Source organism: Pezoporus wallicus, unplaced genomic scaffold (assembly GCF_028554395.1).
Source record: "Pezoporus wallicus isolate ANWC-B61680 ecotype Strahan unplaced genomic scaffold, APGP_CSIRO_Pwel_v1 scaffold_2696, whole genome shotgun sequence".
Lineage (NCBI taxonomy): Eukaryota > Metazoa > Chordata > Aves > Psittaciformes > Psittacidae > Pezoporus > Pezoporus wallicus.
In genome coordinates this window covers 1,404,704-1,422,070 of record NW_026637439.1, presented here as the reverse complement: position 1 = coordinate 1,422,070, position 17,367 = coordinate 1,404,704, and the positions used below count along the sequence as shown (strand labels likewise).

Below are 17,367 nucleotides of genomic sequence, written 5' to 3'. Positions count from 1 at the left end.
CAGGTGCTACCTGATACAGGTACTAGACACAGGAACATTAAGCTCCCTACAAGTATTTCCAGGAGGCAGCTTCTCTCTATGTCAGCTACATAAAGAATTGATTTCTAGTCCTAACTTGCACACTAGTGGCTTTGGATGGGAGCAATACAGCCAGTATGCCCCATCTATTAGCAGGCTCTTCTTTTCCTTGGCTTTAGCAAAAGAATAAATAGAAATCTAAAAAAAAATATTTCTTCATCACTGTAACATCTTGTGCCATTTCGGAAGCTATCCAGATTGATCTCAGGGGGTTGCTTTTGAAAAACAAAAGAGGGGCATTACTTTGAGGAAAAAGAAGTGGTAAAAGATGGCCTTTGGCACTGTAAAAAGAGGTCAGAGTCCTTCTACAAATACAGAATTTTAAATTACAGCAATTCTGAGAAAATTCATTATTTTATCCCATGGGAATTTTTCATGCTTGTCATAATGAAAGGCAAAATCCTGCCCACAGGGAAGCTAAAAAGTCAAATGTGACTCAGTATAATTACGAACATGTTAGGTTTCACACAAGGTCACTTGAGAAAGGGAATGGGTCAGTTCTGGCTGCTTTTTGCCACAGTTATCTCCACACAAGCGAACTTTTTGGTGCTATCAACACTTCACTCACAGATTGCAGAAACAGGCATATTTTCTGGTTCAGTTTTGAGAAAAAGAGGCAATTCCAGTTAACAGCAAAGAAACTCAAGGGCAAACATGCAGCACAGGTTTTGGGACAAGCTACATTATCTCTGACCAATAGCAACTTTGGCAGGTTGACAGGGACCTGATGACCTCATGAAATATGTATGAAACAGAACAGGTCATGGCTCCTCTCCAAGAGCCACGAGAGCCGGGTAAGACCTCTTCTTGTTTGCATCAATGCAGCATACTGATACTGCATGAAAAAAAGGTCTCCGCACCATGCAGAATTTATTCCAGTTTTTAGCCCACTTTTGTGAGGAGCAGTGTACTCACAATTTCACTGTCGTACTTGTCTACCGAAACCTGTGAACCCGTATTTCACTTAACTTATTCTGATTGCAGGAGGTGGAGCTCTTCCCTCTCTGCCACATCTCCATGATATAGATGTAAACTAGCCCCTGGGTGAAGATCTCAATCACAGTCCCCGGGAGGTGAAGAAGACAAACTCAGCTGGGATTTGGCTCTTCCACAGCAGTACTGCAAGTCACCCCCTGCTTCCAGAGCATCTCAGACCTTTGCAACTGTACTTTGCTGGAATGTTGCTGTCATTCTTTTTAAACAAACCAGTATCTCAGAGGACATACAGAGCACCACATGATTTTCTCTGCAGTTCAACATAGTGGACGGTTTCATGGCTCAGTGGTGCCTGTGTTCCTCCTCCCCCTCTCCTCTATGCAGCACAGGCTTAGCTTAGGGGAAACCAGAAAGGGTCTGGCAGAAGCAGGTACCACCCCCAATCTCAAAACTGCTCTTTGGGTTGCTCTTTGATCCCTGTGGCATGCCTGCACAGCCTGGCAGTGCTGAGCTCAGGAGTGCTTTGGGAGCCATCTGCCTGCACATCCAGACAGTGCAGATGGGTCACCAGTGTTACGGGGACACCCACATCACCTTCACTATGCCCCAAGCAGGATCCTATCTTGTTCACCACAAAGCAGGGAGCAAACTGGGCCAGGCTCCTCCATCTCACTCCTTTCCATGGAGCTCAGCTGCTCTCTCCTGTCCTGCCCGGGGCCGGGGCAGCTGTGGCACAGTGCTTGCTTCCCTGACAGCACGGCCCTGCGACTTCTGGATGACTACAGACAGAGCACTGTCCCTAGGGGGTTGGCCCCAAATGAAAGGGATTGCCCGGTTAAGCAGAATGAAAAGAAAGTATTTTTATGTCTCAGCCTAATCTCATAGATTAGTGTCTGTCTTGTAAATTCCTCAGCATGCAGAAGCAGATTTTGTCCTTCTGTGGTTGAAGGCAGAATAATCTCTTGTGTAATGACCCGTGGTCCAGGGGACACTCATTAGCAGCTGCCTAATCTGACCACAGCACTGACCTGAGACCCTCTCCTTCTGGCGAGTGCTGTCGGCAGTACTCCAGGGTGAAGGACTCCACCGACGCCGAGCCAGCGCACCAGCGGACAGTGGCCGTGTCCCAGCACACGGTGCAGTCCTCGGCCTTGATGGTGGGGACTGAGGGCGCTGGGGACACAGGGACAGGTTAGCCATACCACAGGGAGGGCACCAGCAGCTGGAGGAGGATGCTGCCGAGGGAAAGGAAGAGTCATCTCCCCCCAGAACCCCATGGAATAGTTAGTTTTGCCCATTGATCTGCTTGTTTGTGTTTCAAAGGCAGAGGGCAATATTACAGGAAAAAAAAACCTACTGGGAAAGTCACTGCGAATATTCTTGCATTTCTGCACATCTTTAGAATGCATGTGTAGATTTTTATGCATTTCTTCAAATACATTTTCCTTATTTCTGCCAATCTTTAATGAGCAGAGCACCAAGGCAGTACTGCTTACAGCTCTCCCTGCATCACCTCAATCATGTCTTCAGCAGATTCTGCTTGAACTGAATCAGAAACAAATGTGCTGCTGCAGAACTGACAGGCAGATGCTGATTTTCTGTCTAATTATGTCCTGTTTGTTTTTGAAATTCTAAAATTCGCTCCTGTCATTTCTCTTTTAGAGCCTCAAATTAAGAATTACAGGACCAACTACAAGACAGAAAACAGAAAGTAAAATAATGCACTAAATGCAAGTAATCTAAAGGTAATGTATGAAACTGCACATCCAACATTGTAAGCTGAAAATGCATTAGATGTACTCACTTTCTCTTTCCCTTTACAGGGAAAACCAACATAAACAAACCTTAAAAACCTGTTGTTGAAACTCATATAAACAGTCTTAATGCCAACTCTTAAAAGAAAGGTTATTAATTAAGAAAAGGTCACAGAATGCTACCTTGCTCTTACAGAGACAGGGTTCCAAGTAGGAGGCAGAAGAGAAGACAAAAGCAGAAATTAGACAATTTTATGACAACATCATCTTATAGAACTGCAACAAGCATTCTGGGTACATTCTGTTTTATAAGCAAAATAATTTGTTTTCAGCAGAAAAGGAAAGAAAAACACCCAGAAGTACATAATGATTTCATGGTTTAGTTTAGCTGTTCAGGTTAAGATGTACTTGTTTTACTGCAGGAACAGACACCCTAGGTAGGTATTCAGCAGAACAATGATTTCATGGAATAGATTCTCATCTGGCAATACATCTGCGTACCTCCCTTAGAAACAGTCGCTTAATTATCTTCTGAAATATTTGATTACTGTCTGGTTTTAAATGCATCTGTTCCTAGGGAATAAAAAAAAATAATAGCTAAATCCTCTAATACCTGCATTCAGCAACTAAACACATACCCCATTTATGTATGAGCAATCAGGATGTCCAAGCCATCAAGCTCTTTTTTCCTTTTTTTTTCTTTTTTAATTATCTCTCTAAAGAGTGGATAGAGTGAGCACACCAGAATAAGTTGTTACTGTGCTTGGATATTTAAACAATGTCTCTAGATTTGCAAAGAGCCTTCATCTGGAGATCAGTTTGGGATGGACAGGATGGGGAGGGGGGTGGAGGGGTGCTTGCTGCCTTGAGCATCATTCCCTCAGGGAAAATACTTCTGCGAAACAGCATGTTCCCCAGGGGAGGGGAAGACAAGCTGTGAGTTTGGGAGGTGGAGAAGCAGGAGACAGGAGGTGCTGGGGCGATGTTGCAGCAGCACCTGCCTGAATTCTCCCCAACTTCCCAGGCCCACTGCCACCTCCACGTGTGCAATCCCAACTCAGAAACCTTATAGGGGCTATTAATGTGTACGTTCCTGTAATTGTATAAACCATCAAATTACTTTCTAGTATGCGCCAACTTCTGATCTGAACTACTAAAAATACACTCTGAATTATTGCTTCTGATTTCATTGGGTTACTTGAAGAATCAAAGTATTCTAACTTTATATCAAAGTAGCTGGGCTCATATGAAAGAACTGCTTTCCACTTTTAGTGCTCATCTTTCTATCCTCTGTGATAACAGCATGCAGGGATTTTGCATCAGTCAGTGCTTAGCAGTGTCCTGCAGGTCCATTTGAGGCTCAGTGGACTCCAGAGGGAGTTCAGCTCAGCTTGAAGGAAGGTGTTTAGTGAGCCTTTGTTTGATCTAGTTTATTTAAAGAAACAGGCCAAAGCAAGGCATCAAAGACTTAAGAAAAATTAACAACTTCAGAAAGCTTCAGTTTTGGGAAAAAGAATGGTGAGCCTGATACCAAAAGGCAAAGACAGTTCTTATAAACAGCAGCTTTAGAGAGGTGAGAACCCCTTTTGAAATTATGATTTATTAGCTAGTAATAACTCATTATTATTTGACCATTTCACAGGAATTCTGCACCATGCTGACAATTAAATTGTTGAGGCCATAAATTTTGAATTTCTGCTTTGAATTCTCTGGAAATTAATATTTGCTAAAGCTATAAATAGTAAATTGAATATCAAAGAGAATTATCCACAAATTTGAAGTCTAGTAGATCAAGCAAAAGGCTTGGTTGCTGCCAAGTAATTTCATCAGTCTCATACAAAATTATTTCATTATGAAATTGTTAAATACCCTTGTCTGTATTTTGTGACTGCAAGAACAGAATGATTGTTTTAACACTGTAGCTCTAAAAAAATTATCTGTCAAGAGGGCCTCAGACACAAGCTGCTTCACCTTGCTCGTAACTCAAGATGCAATAGTTTTGTCAATACAAATTATTAAAGACATTAAAGCTCAAAAAATTAATCAGTCAAATGAAGCTCATAAACAGTACTTGTTTGATTACTCATCTTAATTTATACCACTTAAGCAGCTGAAGAGCCTCTCAGCCACACCTGAGATTTGTGTCCCACTGAGCTAGATGCAGTGTGTAAGCTTAGTAAAGCTGGCCTTCTCTTGAAAAGTTAATTGTGTAAATCAATGCAACATAGATGTATTTGGAAGGGTGGCAGAGAGGCAAGAAGTGCAGCTGTCACCTCCATCTTTCACAGGAGAGGAAGCAGCAGGGAGCAGCTGGGCGCCTTTCCCAGAGTGTTGCAGTGCACTCATGCTCAAATTCATAATGCGCTTGCCCAGTGCCCTTGTCACGAGGCCTGAGACTGAAAATCTGAATTTTCAAATCTGAATGCCTGCAATTTTCCTTCTAGCTGCAATTATGTACTATCTCCTAGCAAAAAGAGAAATGACCATAAGTTGCCTGCTATCTGCCAGATGGGCTAAATGAAGCAGCTTATTCTCTTTCAGAAGAACTGGTCTGGACTTCTGAAAGGATGTGTTGTTTATAACAATCAAATGCCAAAATATGTACATACCTGTTTTGAAAATGGCTTTTTCACTGGGTAAGCTGCAGCCTGTGCCATTCACAGCCATGACCCACACACTGTAGCAGTGATCTGGCTCCAGGTCCTCCAAAATGCAGTGGCTCTCCTTCACTGTCACTCTGTACTCTTCCACCAAAGCTAGAACATACACATGCACAGGACATTACACTCATGTTGCACTGGTGGGGACTATGACTGTGCCTCTCAAATAACATGTGAAAAACAGCCAATTAAAAAACAAATAGAGAAAGCATTTACTCTGAGTCAGTTTTGACAGTTTCTGAGTTGAGTGCACTCAAATGCCATTGATGGGAAGGGGAGATTACAGCTCTCAGTTCTACTGAGGACTAGATTGAAAATTCGGGACATACATTTAGCAGTTATGAACCTTGGTTATGAACCTGCTTTACAACATAACAATTTCTCAAAATGGACTTCACAGCCCCTAGCTATAAGTTAGATACTAGAAAAAACCCTTAACATACTTTAGTATGCACACAGTACACACAAACCCCCACACACAAAGACACCTTTTATGATCAGTCTGATCTTATTAATGAATGAACAATTTAATCCTATTTCTTGATTTCATATTTAATATCTGAAATATTTGAATGTCATTTTGAAAAAAAAATAAATCTTTGTCAAATGTGGAAATACTAGTTACCTTTTCCTGTCATTTATTAGGACACACTCCCAAAGTACATGCAGGGCCCTAAAAACTCAATGAAGTCCATCCCTTTGGGAGCTCTATTATTAGTCCCCATGAGCATCCACGGGGCAGCATGGACACATCCTCTCTGAAGGTCAGGCTGCTTCAATAAAAGGACACCTCAACAGTGATGTTACTGCTTCTCTGCAAACACCTGCCCTGCACTATACAGATCATGATGTTTATCTTGCATTCTGGGGGACAAAAAGGGGGGGCAGGAGTGGCATCTATGTCCACTCTCCTCCACTGTCACCCACCCTTAGTGATACACATGAGGTCCTCACAGTGCCTTCTCTTTCTGTGTCCTGGGCCCTCCCCTGCAGCTTGGCCTCCCCTCTGCTGACCCCAGACTCCTGCTGTCATGAAGGCAAGACCTTACTCACCCCCTGCATCTTTGTTGGCTTGCAGCTCCTCCATACAGTAGACCTGGAAGCAGTCAATGGCATCCCCATTGTTCACAGCCCAGTAGACAGCAATTGAGGTGCTGGTGGCTGAGTTTGGTTCCTGAGGTATGACAGTCGGTGTCTGTGGGGCTGAGAAAGTCTCCCGTTGTTATTCAAACTCCTGCATTTTCAGCCAAATTACCTACAGGTTTGTGAGGTAACCCAGTAGTTTATTTTCATTCAGGTTGCTTATTTCCATAGAGCAGTTACAGAAAGCACATGAGATACGGAATATTGGTTCAGTTTTAGAGCAACAGGTCCCCCCAGACCAGGAACAGAATAAAGTAATTGTTCAATGTTGCAATCTGTCCATTTCCCTTGCAGTCCAGACAAAATAAGATCCATTCTTAGTACTAGCAGCCCTTGCACCTAGCACAAAGCCTGTGCCCACACCCTTCCCAGCACTTGGGGTTCTTCCCCTTGGGGCAGGACTATCATACAGATGAGTCATTGCATGGCTGTTCATTTCCAGCCTTCAGGAGGGAGGCTCCCAGGGCTGCAGCAATCCTGGGGACACAGGATTGTGTCCCCAGGAGCCTGCCTTATAGCTCCAGCAATCCCTCTGCTTTCCCAAAGAGACCTGCTCTCTTCAGTCACAGGGAGAGCTCTCCAGCTCTGAACTCCACTTTGTGGTACATGTGCTGACGAAACCCCAAGAGACTCCTGATAATTCAGGCCACCTCCTTGAAAAATCCAGGAGAAGCTGGAGCTTAAGGCAGGCTCCTTTGGATGACTGCCTTCTCCATTATGTGACCTTACCTTGCAGCACAGGCATCACAGAATAGGACACACTATGAAGAGGATGCCCATGAAACCAGAGACAGCAAGCAGTTGTTTGTAACAAAGAACATGGGATAGCTCAGTGATGGAAAACTTGCAGAAAAAGAAAGCTTCCTTCAGAGACAGATGTATGTAGCTGATCCCAGAACAGTGGGAAGGGGAAAGGACCTGCCATACTAGGAAAGGTTTAACGCGGTGTGTCAAATCCACTGACAGCAGCAGAGATGTGCAAAGGAAGGTTCAACAGCACAGGGGAGCAGGAGGCTTCCTGCTTCCTTGGGTCCACATCTGCCCAGAGGTGGACTCCTACTGCAGATGCACAACTAGGTGCTCCTGTCTGGCATGGTCATTTTCCCCACAGACCCAGCGGACAGAGAATCCTTGGTGCACAGGAGCACCGGAATTCTGCCAAAGCACGTGAAACCCATAGGACAATTAGAAGCACCCCTCACATGTCAAAGACCTCCAAGGCTCCCCAGATCTCATATAAACTTCATCTCCTGATTGGCACAGATCTATTCCAGATGAGATATTGTTCCCCTCTACTATTATGGTGTAAGAAAGAGGGAGGGGAAGAAAGAAACAAAAAGCCCTAAAAGATGTTCATTGTTAGAGTGATTGCAGGGAATGAAAATACATGGTTCTATTTCTTCACCCAGTAAATTTCCATACTGCATGAATTCTCAGAATCTCAGCAGAAAGCTTTCACTTTTTTCAGTTATCTTCACAGTAATGATGATGATGATCCCCTGTGGCATGAACAAGGCAAATGCAGATGCTGACTGTTTCCTTATGATTTATACAGAGAGCTACCAGTACAGTAGGATTACATCTGTTTCCCATTGAAATAAAAATTATCCTTCTTATTGCTAAAAACAGGCTCCATTTTGTCTTTTGACTTTCTAGAGTTGGTCAATTTAAAAATTGATTGTCTTTAGGAAGACTTCTTTTCAGCAGACCCGGTAGGGAAACAAGCTTTTTTTCTGTGAAGTTGCCTAGAAACCACTATGTAAGATCACAGAAACCCCACAACTGCAAGATTTATTATTATGCCCAATCAGAACAGAAGCTATCTTAATGAATGAAACTTCTGCAGAAAAAAGAAAAAAAAAACAAAATTTGTAGATCAAAATTCAGTTTGGTTACCTTGAGAAACATTTAATTTCTAATTTTCTTTTTGCATAGTATGAAGCAAACTTTTGAAAGCAAATGATTTCAAAGCAAAAAGTTGAACTATTCAGAAACAGAACACTTATTTGCTATCAAAGTGCTGATCCCTTTGTAAATTAAGTTTAGTCAAAGAAATATTTGCACCACAAGTTTGAATAAATCATGTTTTTCAACAGAAGAGTGTGATGATTTCTCATCAGTTCATTTTTCATAGAAGCGCTATGCTGTAAGGAAGTTTTTCCTTCATGCCACCTAACAGGCCCCAGAAAAAAAATAATAATCCCAAATGTTTTATGGGTTTTTATGGGTTTATTCCTTTCCAATGTAATGAGGAATAACGTTTCTTTGGCTGTGTGGATTGAAGAAGGAGAGTAGTTACATTCCTCTGTGGCTCTAATGGAAGATTGTTGCAATCAACGAATGTGCTGGCCTTCTGATATAAAAGGTCAGAACTCATGGCAAGCTTTGGAAATAATTTTTCCATTTTTAAATTATTCCCTCTCTTCTTGTGTCAAAGCCTGGTTTCCAATATGCTCAACAACACGCTGGAAAGTTTTTTTTTGCCTATACATTTGTTAATGGATGGTTTACATGAAAGGAGGAAGAATTTGAGGAAAAAGAACTTTTCATTAGTGGACATGGAAAATTTGGAAGTGGAGAGTCTTTGGAAGAAAGAAGTTTCTAGAGTGGTGAATATAAAGTTCTATGAAATTGTTCAGTAAAAGACTATACTTTCTGAAAGCAAAATATGTGCATTGGAGAAATGGCAAATTCACATGTATTTCATCAAATGGCTTCAGTCAAAAAATATTCTGAGAGTGTCTGACATTTACCTCCAGTATGTGATAAATGATGAACTCAAGGTGTTTGAGTCCAAATAAAGTTTTGTGTAGGCATTTACCTCTGTTTGCCTTCAGAAAGGGTGTAATCTTGGAGGGGGAAAAAAAACCACATTTGTCTATTGCTCACCAAACTAAAAATCACAATAACAATTGGGATACTTGGTGACAGAAGTGAGGAATGAAAACCAAGTACTTAGAAAGAGAAAGAGAAGAAAGTGTGAAGGATGTGGCATTTCAAAGATTGCTTTCTAGTGGACAGTCATTCATTCCCAGTTTGTCAAACTGGTCTAGAGCCATTTGGTGTTCAGCAGACACAGTAGCTAATGCAAATCAAACTCAAAAGTGATCTCAGCAGCTTAAAGAAAACCATGCTGGAGTGACTTGTGAGGAAAGGAAATAGAGTATGGCACAATGTTTCTGTCCTCCTGGGTGACCTTGCCCATAAGTAGCAGCCCAGAGGGAAAGAATGGTTGCACACATGGGACTGCAAGAGTAGGTTTTAGAACTAAACCAGGACACATTGCACGTGTGCACCACTAAGTTAACTCTGACCAACAGTGGGTTACAAAAAAGATCTTTTTATCTGATTTCCCCCTAGAATGACACCAAGGTAACGCTGCTTGCAGAAGTGCCTATCAAACTTCACCTGAGAAGGCTGGAGTGCTGCAGACAAATTCATACAAATCTGATGAGGTCATTAAGGTCTCAGAAATACTCAGGTCTAGTAAAAGCGATGGTGTGGAGAAGAGAGAGGATCTCTCAAAGTGACACTCCTGAGTGCACTCAGCAGTTATTAGACACTGGAGAGCCTGCACAAGAGAGCACTTATCCAATGTCCCATTATGCACCTGAAATACCAGACAGGAAACAAAGTACTTTAGGGAAATTGGTAGTCTAGTTCCAGTGCTCAGGGACCAAACATGTGAGAAAGAGGCTTCACTAGAAAAGCTGGAGAGGACTGTGACGGTGATGGTGCATGTGGTGGTGAATGGGTGGTGACAAAGCAGGGCAGCAGGATGCAAACGTTCTTTTGAGAAAGAAACACTGGAGTGAGACCCTGTTATGAGGAAAATGCATCCACAAATTGGTGCTGACAAGCACCTCACTGACAGGAGTCAGGATCCAGATAATTTCTATAGGTGTATGTACAGGCAGAGCAGGCAGCCTACACAGACAGGACACAAAATATCAGATAAAGATGAATAACCTTCTTTATCATGTGCAGTTTTCACAGCTGCCCTCAGAAGCAGGGACTGTTTTCAGGTACAGATAACCACTTTTCCTTCATGCCCTGTGGGGGTTTCATGTGCCTCCCAGGGATCTTGGCCATCAGGCCCCTGACCTCCTCCCTACACCAGTGATACTGGTGCAGTCCCCCTTGGAGGAAGAGAGCTCAGGATACCCTAGGACAGGCTCTTCTACCCCCATCTGCAAGTGAATAGCAATTTTAGCCAGAGGAGATTCACAGATAGAGACCTGCTGCTAGTCTGTAATGATGCAAGAATCCCCCAGTTTAGCACTTCTCTCTCTGCTGCTGTGTCCTACTATAAGCCAAACACTTGTGCACAATTAGACTTCATTTTACATTCAATTCTGATTGCTAATTACATGGTTTGCAAATTTATACTTCTCAAATAGATTCTGTTTTTAGCTTCCTCAAATTTCCAAAGTATTGCCAAAATGTTAGCTTTTGTAAAGATGATATTCAGAGATTCTTACCAGCCACATGTTTTAAGGAGTGCTGGTTGCTTTGTCCTGGACTATCCGTGTAGTGCTCAAACAGTGAAAAAGCACTGGGCAACTTTTGTAAGGAGAGGATGGTATCCATTGCACAAAGTAACCTATTTGGAAGAAAACACATAGTTGTCTGTATAAATTCTTTTTTATATGGCCACATAGTTTTTCGAAGGCCAGAACAAAGACCATGCAACATACTCTGAAGTATTTCCCATGAACTTGAGGACCACATGCAATGAGAAGCTGTTTTCCTGATTTTGAACATTTACAGCATGCTGTGATTTCAGACCATGGACTCAGTGAGAATGCTGTGCATATGATCTGTATGCACTTAACCCATGAGAATGTCAGGATTTGAAGTTCACAGCAAGACATCCAAGAGCATGGGGCTTAGGACTTACTAACACAGTGCCTTTAAAGGTTACAAACTTTGGAGCTAAATTACAGCAGCTGACTCCAAATATGTAATGTAAAGCAGCTGCTTGTGACAAGTGAAAAAAAAACATGAGGAGGAAGATAGATCTCACTTAATTAGACCGTATTTGCTGAGTTCACTACAGGAAGAAAAACCAACATATTTTTAACTCTGAGGCAGAAGCAGCTTCAAGGAAATGAAAGATTATTTTTTTCAAGGCCACTGAATTTTACCTTCCTCCCCCCCCTTTTTTTTCAGTCACTGAAGTAATTGATTCTGCATAATCTTAACAAAGCACAACAAATATAAAATATACTTTCTTTAGAAAAACACACATTGTTATATAGTTTCATTCTTAGCATTTTTTAGCAAGTCAGGTATTTCAAAGCAAAGTAATTACCATGCACAAACCAGAATAAACCTATGTTTAGTGTGTAAGTAAACAAGTAAAGACCAAGTATACAGAAAGCTTTTGAAAATTGTTTTGTCCCGTTATACCTGCTCTATTCTTATGTAATAAACTACATGCAGGTATGTGGCTAGACTCTCAGATTTTGATTTACAACAGGTGAGTCCAAATTTACAGTCCTAATTCTGCAGATTAACAGAAACCATCAAGGGGTGTTTGGCACATTCTCTTCAGACCACTGACCTGGGTTTGTAAGTTGACTGCAAACTGGAACCCTCGTGTCATTGTTATACCCCAGTCCATGTCATCACATGTATTGCTGTGATGCCTGAGGCAGCAATGACAAGGGTATGTCTGATATGCACTGTACAATACCCAGGACCTTTGGGCAAAGTCAGTGGTGATATCAGCAAAGCAGATTTAGAGGCTTGCATAGGAGGAGCCTGGAGCCAGCCTGTCTGAATATCTGTAGTTCACCTTGGAAAAGTTATTGGTGAAATACAGGCTCATATTTTCTCATAAAGGATGTGCCTTACCAAAATGACTCCCTTGAGGAAATCACACATTGCAGAGAGGTGTTTGTGACTGTATGCATTTACTGGTCTGTGAAGGTAGGCCAAGATGCAGCTGTGATGAGGCATCATCCTTGTGTGGCACACATCAGGCAGTGCCAAGGAAGAGGTGTGGGAAAACATCAGTCCATAGTCCCTGGTAAGACTTGGAAAGCTACTTAATCTTTATTCTTTTTCTTTTTTTCTTTTTTTTTTTTTTCTGAAATTGTACTCAGAAATACAGTCCAACAACCCCAGCCTTGTGAGTGACATTTTGCATTATAATCTTCCAGAGACCAGGTAATACAGAACCAGACTACTGAAAAAAAGCACAACACTGATGTGTAAGAGATGGAAGCATGGCCAGAATGTTTTTTTAGTATAGTTGTGTATAACAACTACAAGGAAAATCTTATTAAAAATGCCTCTGTGGAGATTTAAAATTGAGCTGACATTTTAAAATGCTATTTGTTTAACTGATGTATTGCAGAACACGTGCAAAATGCTTCAAAACTAGTCAGTTACAGCAGCAAGCATAAAACCTACAAAAACTATATTAGCAATGTGTTTTCAAAGCTTGCAAATACTAAATGAAGCATTCAGCATGCTAGGCCTAATACTCACTACAGTGCAGTTAACCCATATTTCATATACCTTTTATTTAATTCTTTAGATGACTAGAGGAGGAAAAAAAGAAATGCATTAACAGCTTTCAAAATCCTGAAATCCTGAAAATGTTGAAGAACCACTCATCAAACAGTCTTGCTTCTCTCCCCATGCATAAAATACACACAGATTTATTGACTTGATGATGTCTGTGATGCTGCTTATTCATGCCAGCAGAGAATTTGAATCCTTAAGAATATTTCACTTCAAAGCTCTGGCTGAGCAGGCTATTAGAGTCTAAATCTGACCCCGAGGGGTCAATATTCAATATTTAGGTTTAAAGATGGGAGCATGGTCAAATACCTTCTTAAACCAAGGCTTTTACAGGGAAGAAATCACCTGCGCATTAAGAACACTTCAATTCAAATTCTGGATGAAATCTCCTTCAGAACTTTTTACTAATAAAAGTTGGGTGAGATCTATACTCATGGAGTGAGGGTTTCTTCCATGCTCCATGAAACTTCAGGTAACATTTCCTGGTTCACGGACAGAAAAGTTTATGCCTGTTATCCCTAACAGAAACAGACTGGGAACCTAATAATGTTAACAACTGACAAAAGAATTTTAGAATACAAAGTTATCTTTTTGCCAAACCACTGATCCAGTACCTCACAAAGTTCAGGAAAATAAGCAGTTTTTTTCATCCACCCCAAAATAGCCCATCTACCACAATATTCACTTGATTACAAGATACTAAGACATTATGCAGCTTGGAGCAGGGGAGAAACCAAATATTGCTCCACCGTTTCTGTAACTGCTGGTATATGGGCTGGGGGCTTGTGCTTGGAAAGCAGTTTTATTTTGCATGAATGATCAGTTTTAGACAGTAATTTGAACTTTACATTTCTTCCCAGGACAGTTTCTTTGCAACTTCCGGACTGTGCGGTAATTCTGTAACAGGAGAGGATTATTGCCACAGAAGTCCCATCCCCTTCGAGACTGCTGAGAAGACTTTTAGAGGAGGAAGTGTCAGTCCCTTATGGACAAGCCTTGCAGCACAAGAATAATCCTGGAGGATCAGGCTGTTAATGGTTAACCAGCAACACCCTCTGAAACCAGCTCGTGACTGTATGAACCAGGTAATTCCAGTCATGCAGATTCACAAGGAGTGGTTTTTATGTCCAGAAAGGACTATTACAGGCATGCACTTCAAATGCACATTCCTACACCTAGCTCATTGTCATGGTTTAACCCTCACCAGCAGCTAAGCACCACACAGCCACTCCCTGTTTTTCAGCATTAAGCATTTATCACAGCCTCAGTAATTGGAGTGCATAACTACTGTCTGTGTCTGCTTATTTAAGAAAACCCACACTAATCCCACAACCCAACAACTCTGCTTCAAACAAACCCTTCAATTACACTTTCCTGTTTTACCTTATTTTTTTTTCATAAAGTACCTTTTACTCTAATATTTCACACTCCTCTGTTGCTAATTAATTCTAGATAAATTATCAAACCATCTCTTAGCGTTCTCTTCACCAAAAAGAACCATTTTAATGGCACAAGTCAAATTTTCACCCTGTGCATCATCTTTGCAATTCTTTCTGAGCCTTCACATGACAAAAGCAAATGATCTATCAGTTTCAGAGTGGAATAGCTGAGCTTGCAGGATCTAGCTATATTTAAAAATAAAAAGGAAGGTAAACAATTCATTCTTAGTCTAGGTACAATAAAAGTGATTTCCTAACTAGTATCACAAAAGCTACAGCATGAAAGCCATTTTTACTTACATTTAGGAAAACAAATCCATCTAGCTCTTCCATTTCTTTTACTGTTGTCTCCAAAGTTTCCTTTGCTGCATCAACAGTTTGCTGGAAGTTAACCATCTGCTCATACAGGTACTCCATTTTCATCTTCTTCACTTCCTCAAAGTTCTCTGATTTCTCATCATACTGTGCTACCATTTTCTTAAGCATCTCTTCATTCTGCTTTTCTAATAACTCCGCATTTTTCTTACAATTTTCCTGCAAAATAAAAACAGCATTTGATGAATACACAGCAATTCTCAATTAACCATACATGAGCCATCCACCAGAAGCTTTCTGGCATCCTGGCAATAAGAGAACTTTATTTCTGTAAGCAAGCTCATCTGGAAGAAATAATGCTAGAGAAGTACATTAAAAACAATGACAGATTTTGTTTTGTTTTGTACTTTGGTTTTTTGTTTGTTTGGGTTTTTTTTATTGTTACTGTTTAAAATTAAACTTCTATATTGAAGCACTGAGTCAGGAAGTCTGACTATAAAATAGCTAAAAATCCATACTTTAGACAGAAATGAATACAGTCCTCTAGACTTAAGAACTTGAGCATTAACAACGTAAGACATTGGGCAACTTATTTAAATGCTTTGCACAGTATTCTCAACAAAGACACAAACAGTGTGAGCTTTTTATAAGCATAAACAAAATTAATGGAACTTTTTCCTCCGGTGCTTGGCAGTCACATATTCTACTAGGCAATAATGCGCAAAAAAAAGCAATCTTTTTCTTCCCCTGAAATTAACACCTTCCAGTGGGAGAAGCCAATTTGAGGACTGGAGAAACAGTCCATTTTAGTGGAAACAATGACACTCCAAAACAAGGCAAGCATATTTCAGAAGAAATTTTGCAGAAGTTAAGAAAATTAGTGTGATAATCACTGGACTTACCTCAACAGAGTTAAATAGTGATTCAATATCACCCACAAACTCTTCAATCTTCATTGACTTTTCTTCCAGTGCTTTTAGCAATTCACTTAACTGATCCTGAAATTTAAAATATTTCAGCAACATAAGCATGTTATTTTATAAAGTTTTACATGCACCTTTTTTTTAGGTATTTTTCCTTTGCCATGAGCCAACTATCGGAACAATTGCTAAATTAAGTTCAAGTATCACCCTGGCTACAAAGACAAGCACAGAAATAGCAGCTGGAACAGTCACAAAACTGTTTCCAAACCAAAAAAAGTGAGCTCAGTTCAACAAGGTGCTGAGTGTCAATACAAGCTGTTGAAAGTTACAAATTCCAATGCAGCTCTGCTAGAGACGGAGGGTGCTCAGAGCCTCATGAGGGTCCTCAAGAGATCACAGGAGCATAAACAGGAAGATAATGCAGGTAATTATGAGGCTAGATTATGCAATGTCAATTTTTTTTTTAATCAGAATTTTAAGGACATTGTCTATAAACCAGAATTCACCAGAATCTCTGGTTGAATTACATGTGGAAAGAAAAGCAGTCCAAAGGACAACAATTATTAGAGATGACTCAGAACCTTTTTTTAGTCCTTCTTGACCTCTTGTGAAAGCAAGCTGGACATCTGCTCAGATGCAATTTATGATTTATAAGAATACTTTTGTTTAACTAGCTGGCATAAATGTACAAGGAAGGTTAACTTCCTTTGGTAACAGCTTCCTATTATGGCAAGCTTCTACAGCTAGGTCTGTTGAAAACTATCAGATGATGTTCCATTAATTATAAATGTCACATTGAACTGTACAACTGGAGATTCACTTTATAAATACTTAGGGCTAATCACCAAGGTTCAGAGGCAAACTTCTGTTTGTCAAGATAACCTATAAAATCTGACAGATGTCATCATAGCTCATTTCACTTACTGCAAAGTTATACTCCTACAGTTAAAATTCAGTTGACAAGTATTTTGTTATCTTAATGTTTTCTCAGTAATCATGAACAGAAGTAACAAGAAACATACAAATGCCATCTCAGAGTAACCTGAGCCCTGAGTGCTGGAAATCATGTGAAGCCAAACCTGTGTTGTGTCCAGATTTAGTATTGGTTTTATGTCCGTGCTCCACAGCCAGGAAGCAATATCATGGGATGTTTATTTGCAGCTTAACTTGACTCATTGCAATGCAGGTACATTCAAGGGATGGCTAGGCCTGTGACTCTATTACTGACTTGCCAGTGGCTAAGTCAAGCATGAGTGGCCATATAAAAAGGTAACTCTGCTGTCATGGAGACAGTTTGTAAATATGGATATTTGAAACTGCCACATTGACTCCTCCTGTTTTGAGTTTATATTTTTTGCACATGAATCAACACAAAGATAACATAAAGACTACTGATACAAGTCCTTCTGGAATTTTAGTGAAATTATACAAAATTTGTGTTACCATCAACCAAACATGTGCCAGGAAAGAGACCTCACTTTTCAGATACTGGGGTGAGATTAAATAGCTGGTAAACAAGAAAGGAACATTTGTATATTTGTACCTGAACAAATCTGATATGGGAAAAGTGAAACACCACATGCAT

The 17,367-nt window shown here is 40.7% G+C and overlaps 1 protein-coding gene across 1 annotated transcript in view; it reads right to left on the bottom strand.

Annotated features, from left to right (window-relative positions):
• Window positions 1-17,367, bottom strand: part of CMYA5 (cardiomyopathy associated 5) — a 46,681-nt gene that overhangs the window by 9,300 nt on the left and 20,014 nt on the right. The window contains exons 3-9 of the mRNA XM_057405458.1: window positions 15,762-15,857; window positions 14,845-15,078; window positions 13,100-13,122; window positions 11,053-11,174; window positions 6,482-6,631; window positions 5,378-5,524; window positions 2,043-2,187 (exon numbers count right to left, since the gene is read on the bottom strand). Of these exons, the coding sequence (XP_057261441.1) occupies window positions 2,043-2,187; window positions 5,378-5,524; window positions 6,482-6,631; window positions 11,053-11,174; window positions 13,100-13,122; window positions 14,845-15,078; window positions 15,762-15,857 (917 nt within the window). The remainder of the gene's footprint in view (window positions 1-2,042; window positions 2,188-5,377; window positions 5,525-6,481; window positions 6,632-11,052; window positions 11,175-13,099; window positions 13,123-14,844; window positions 15,079-15,761; window positions 15,858-17,367) is intronic.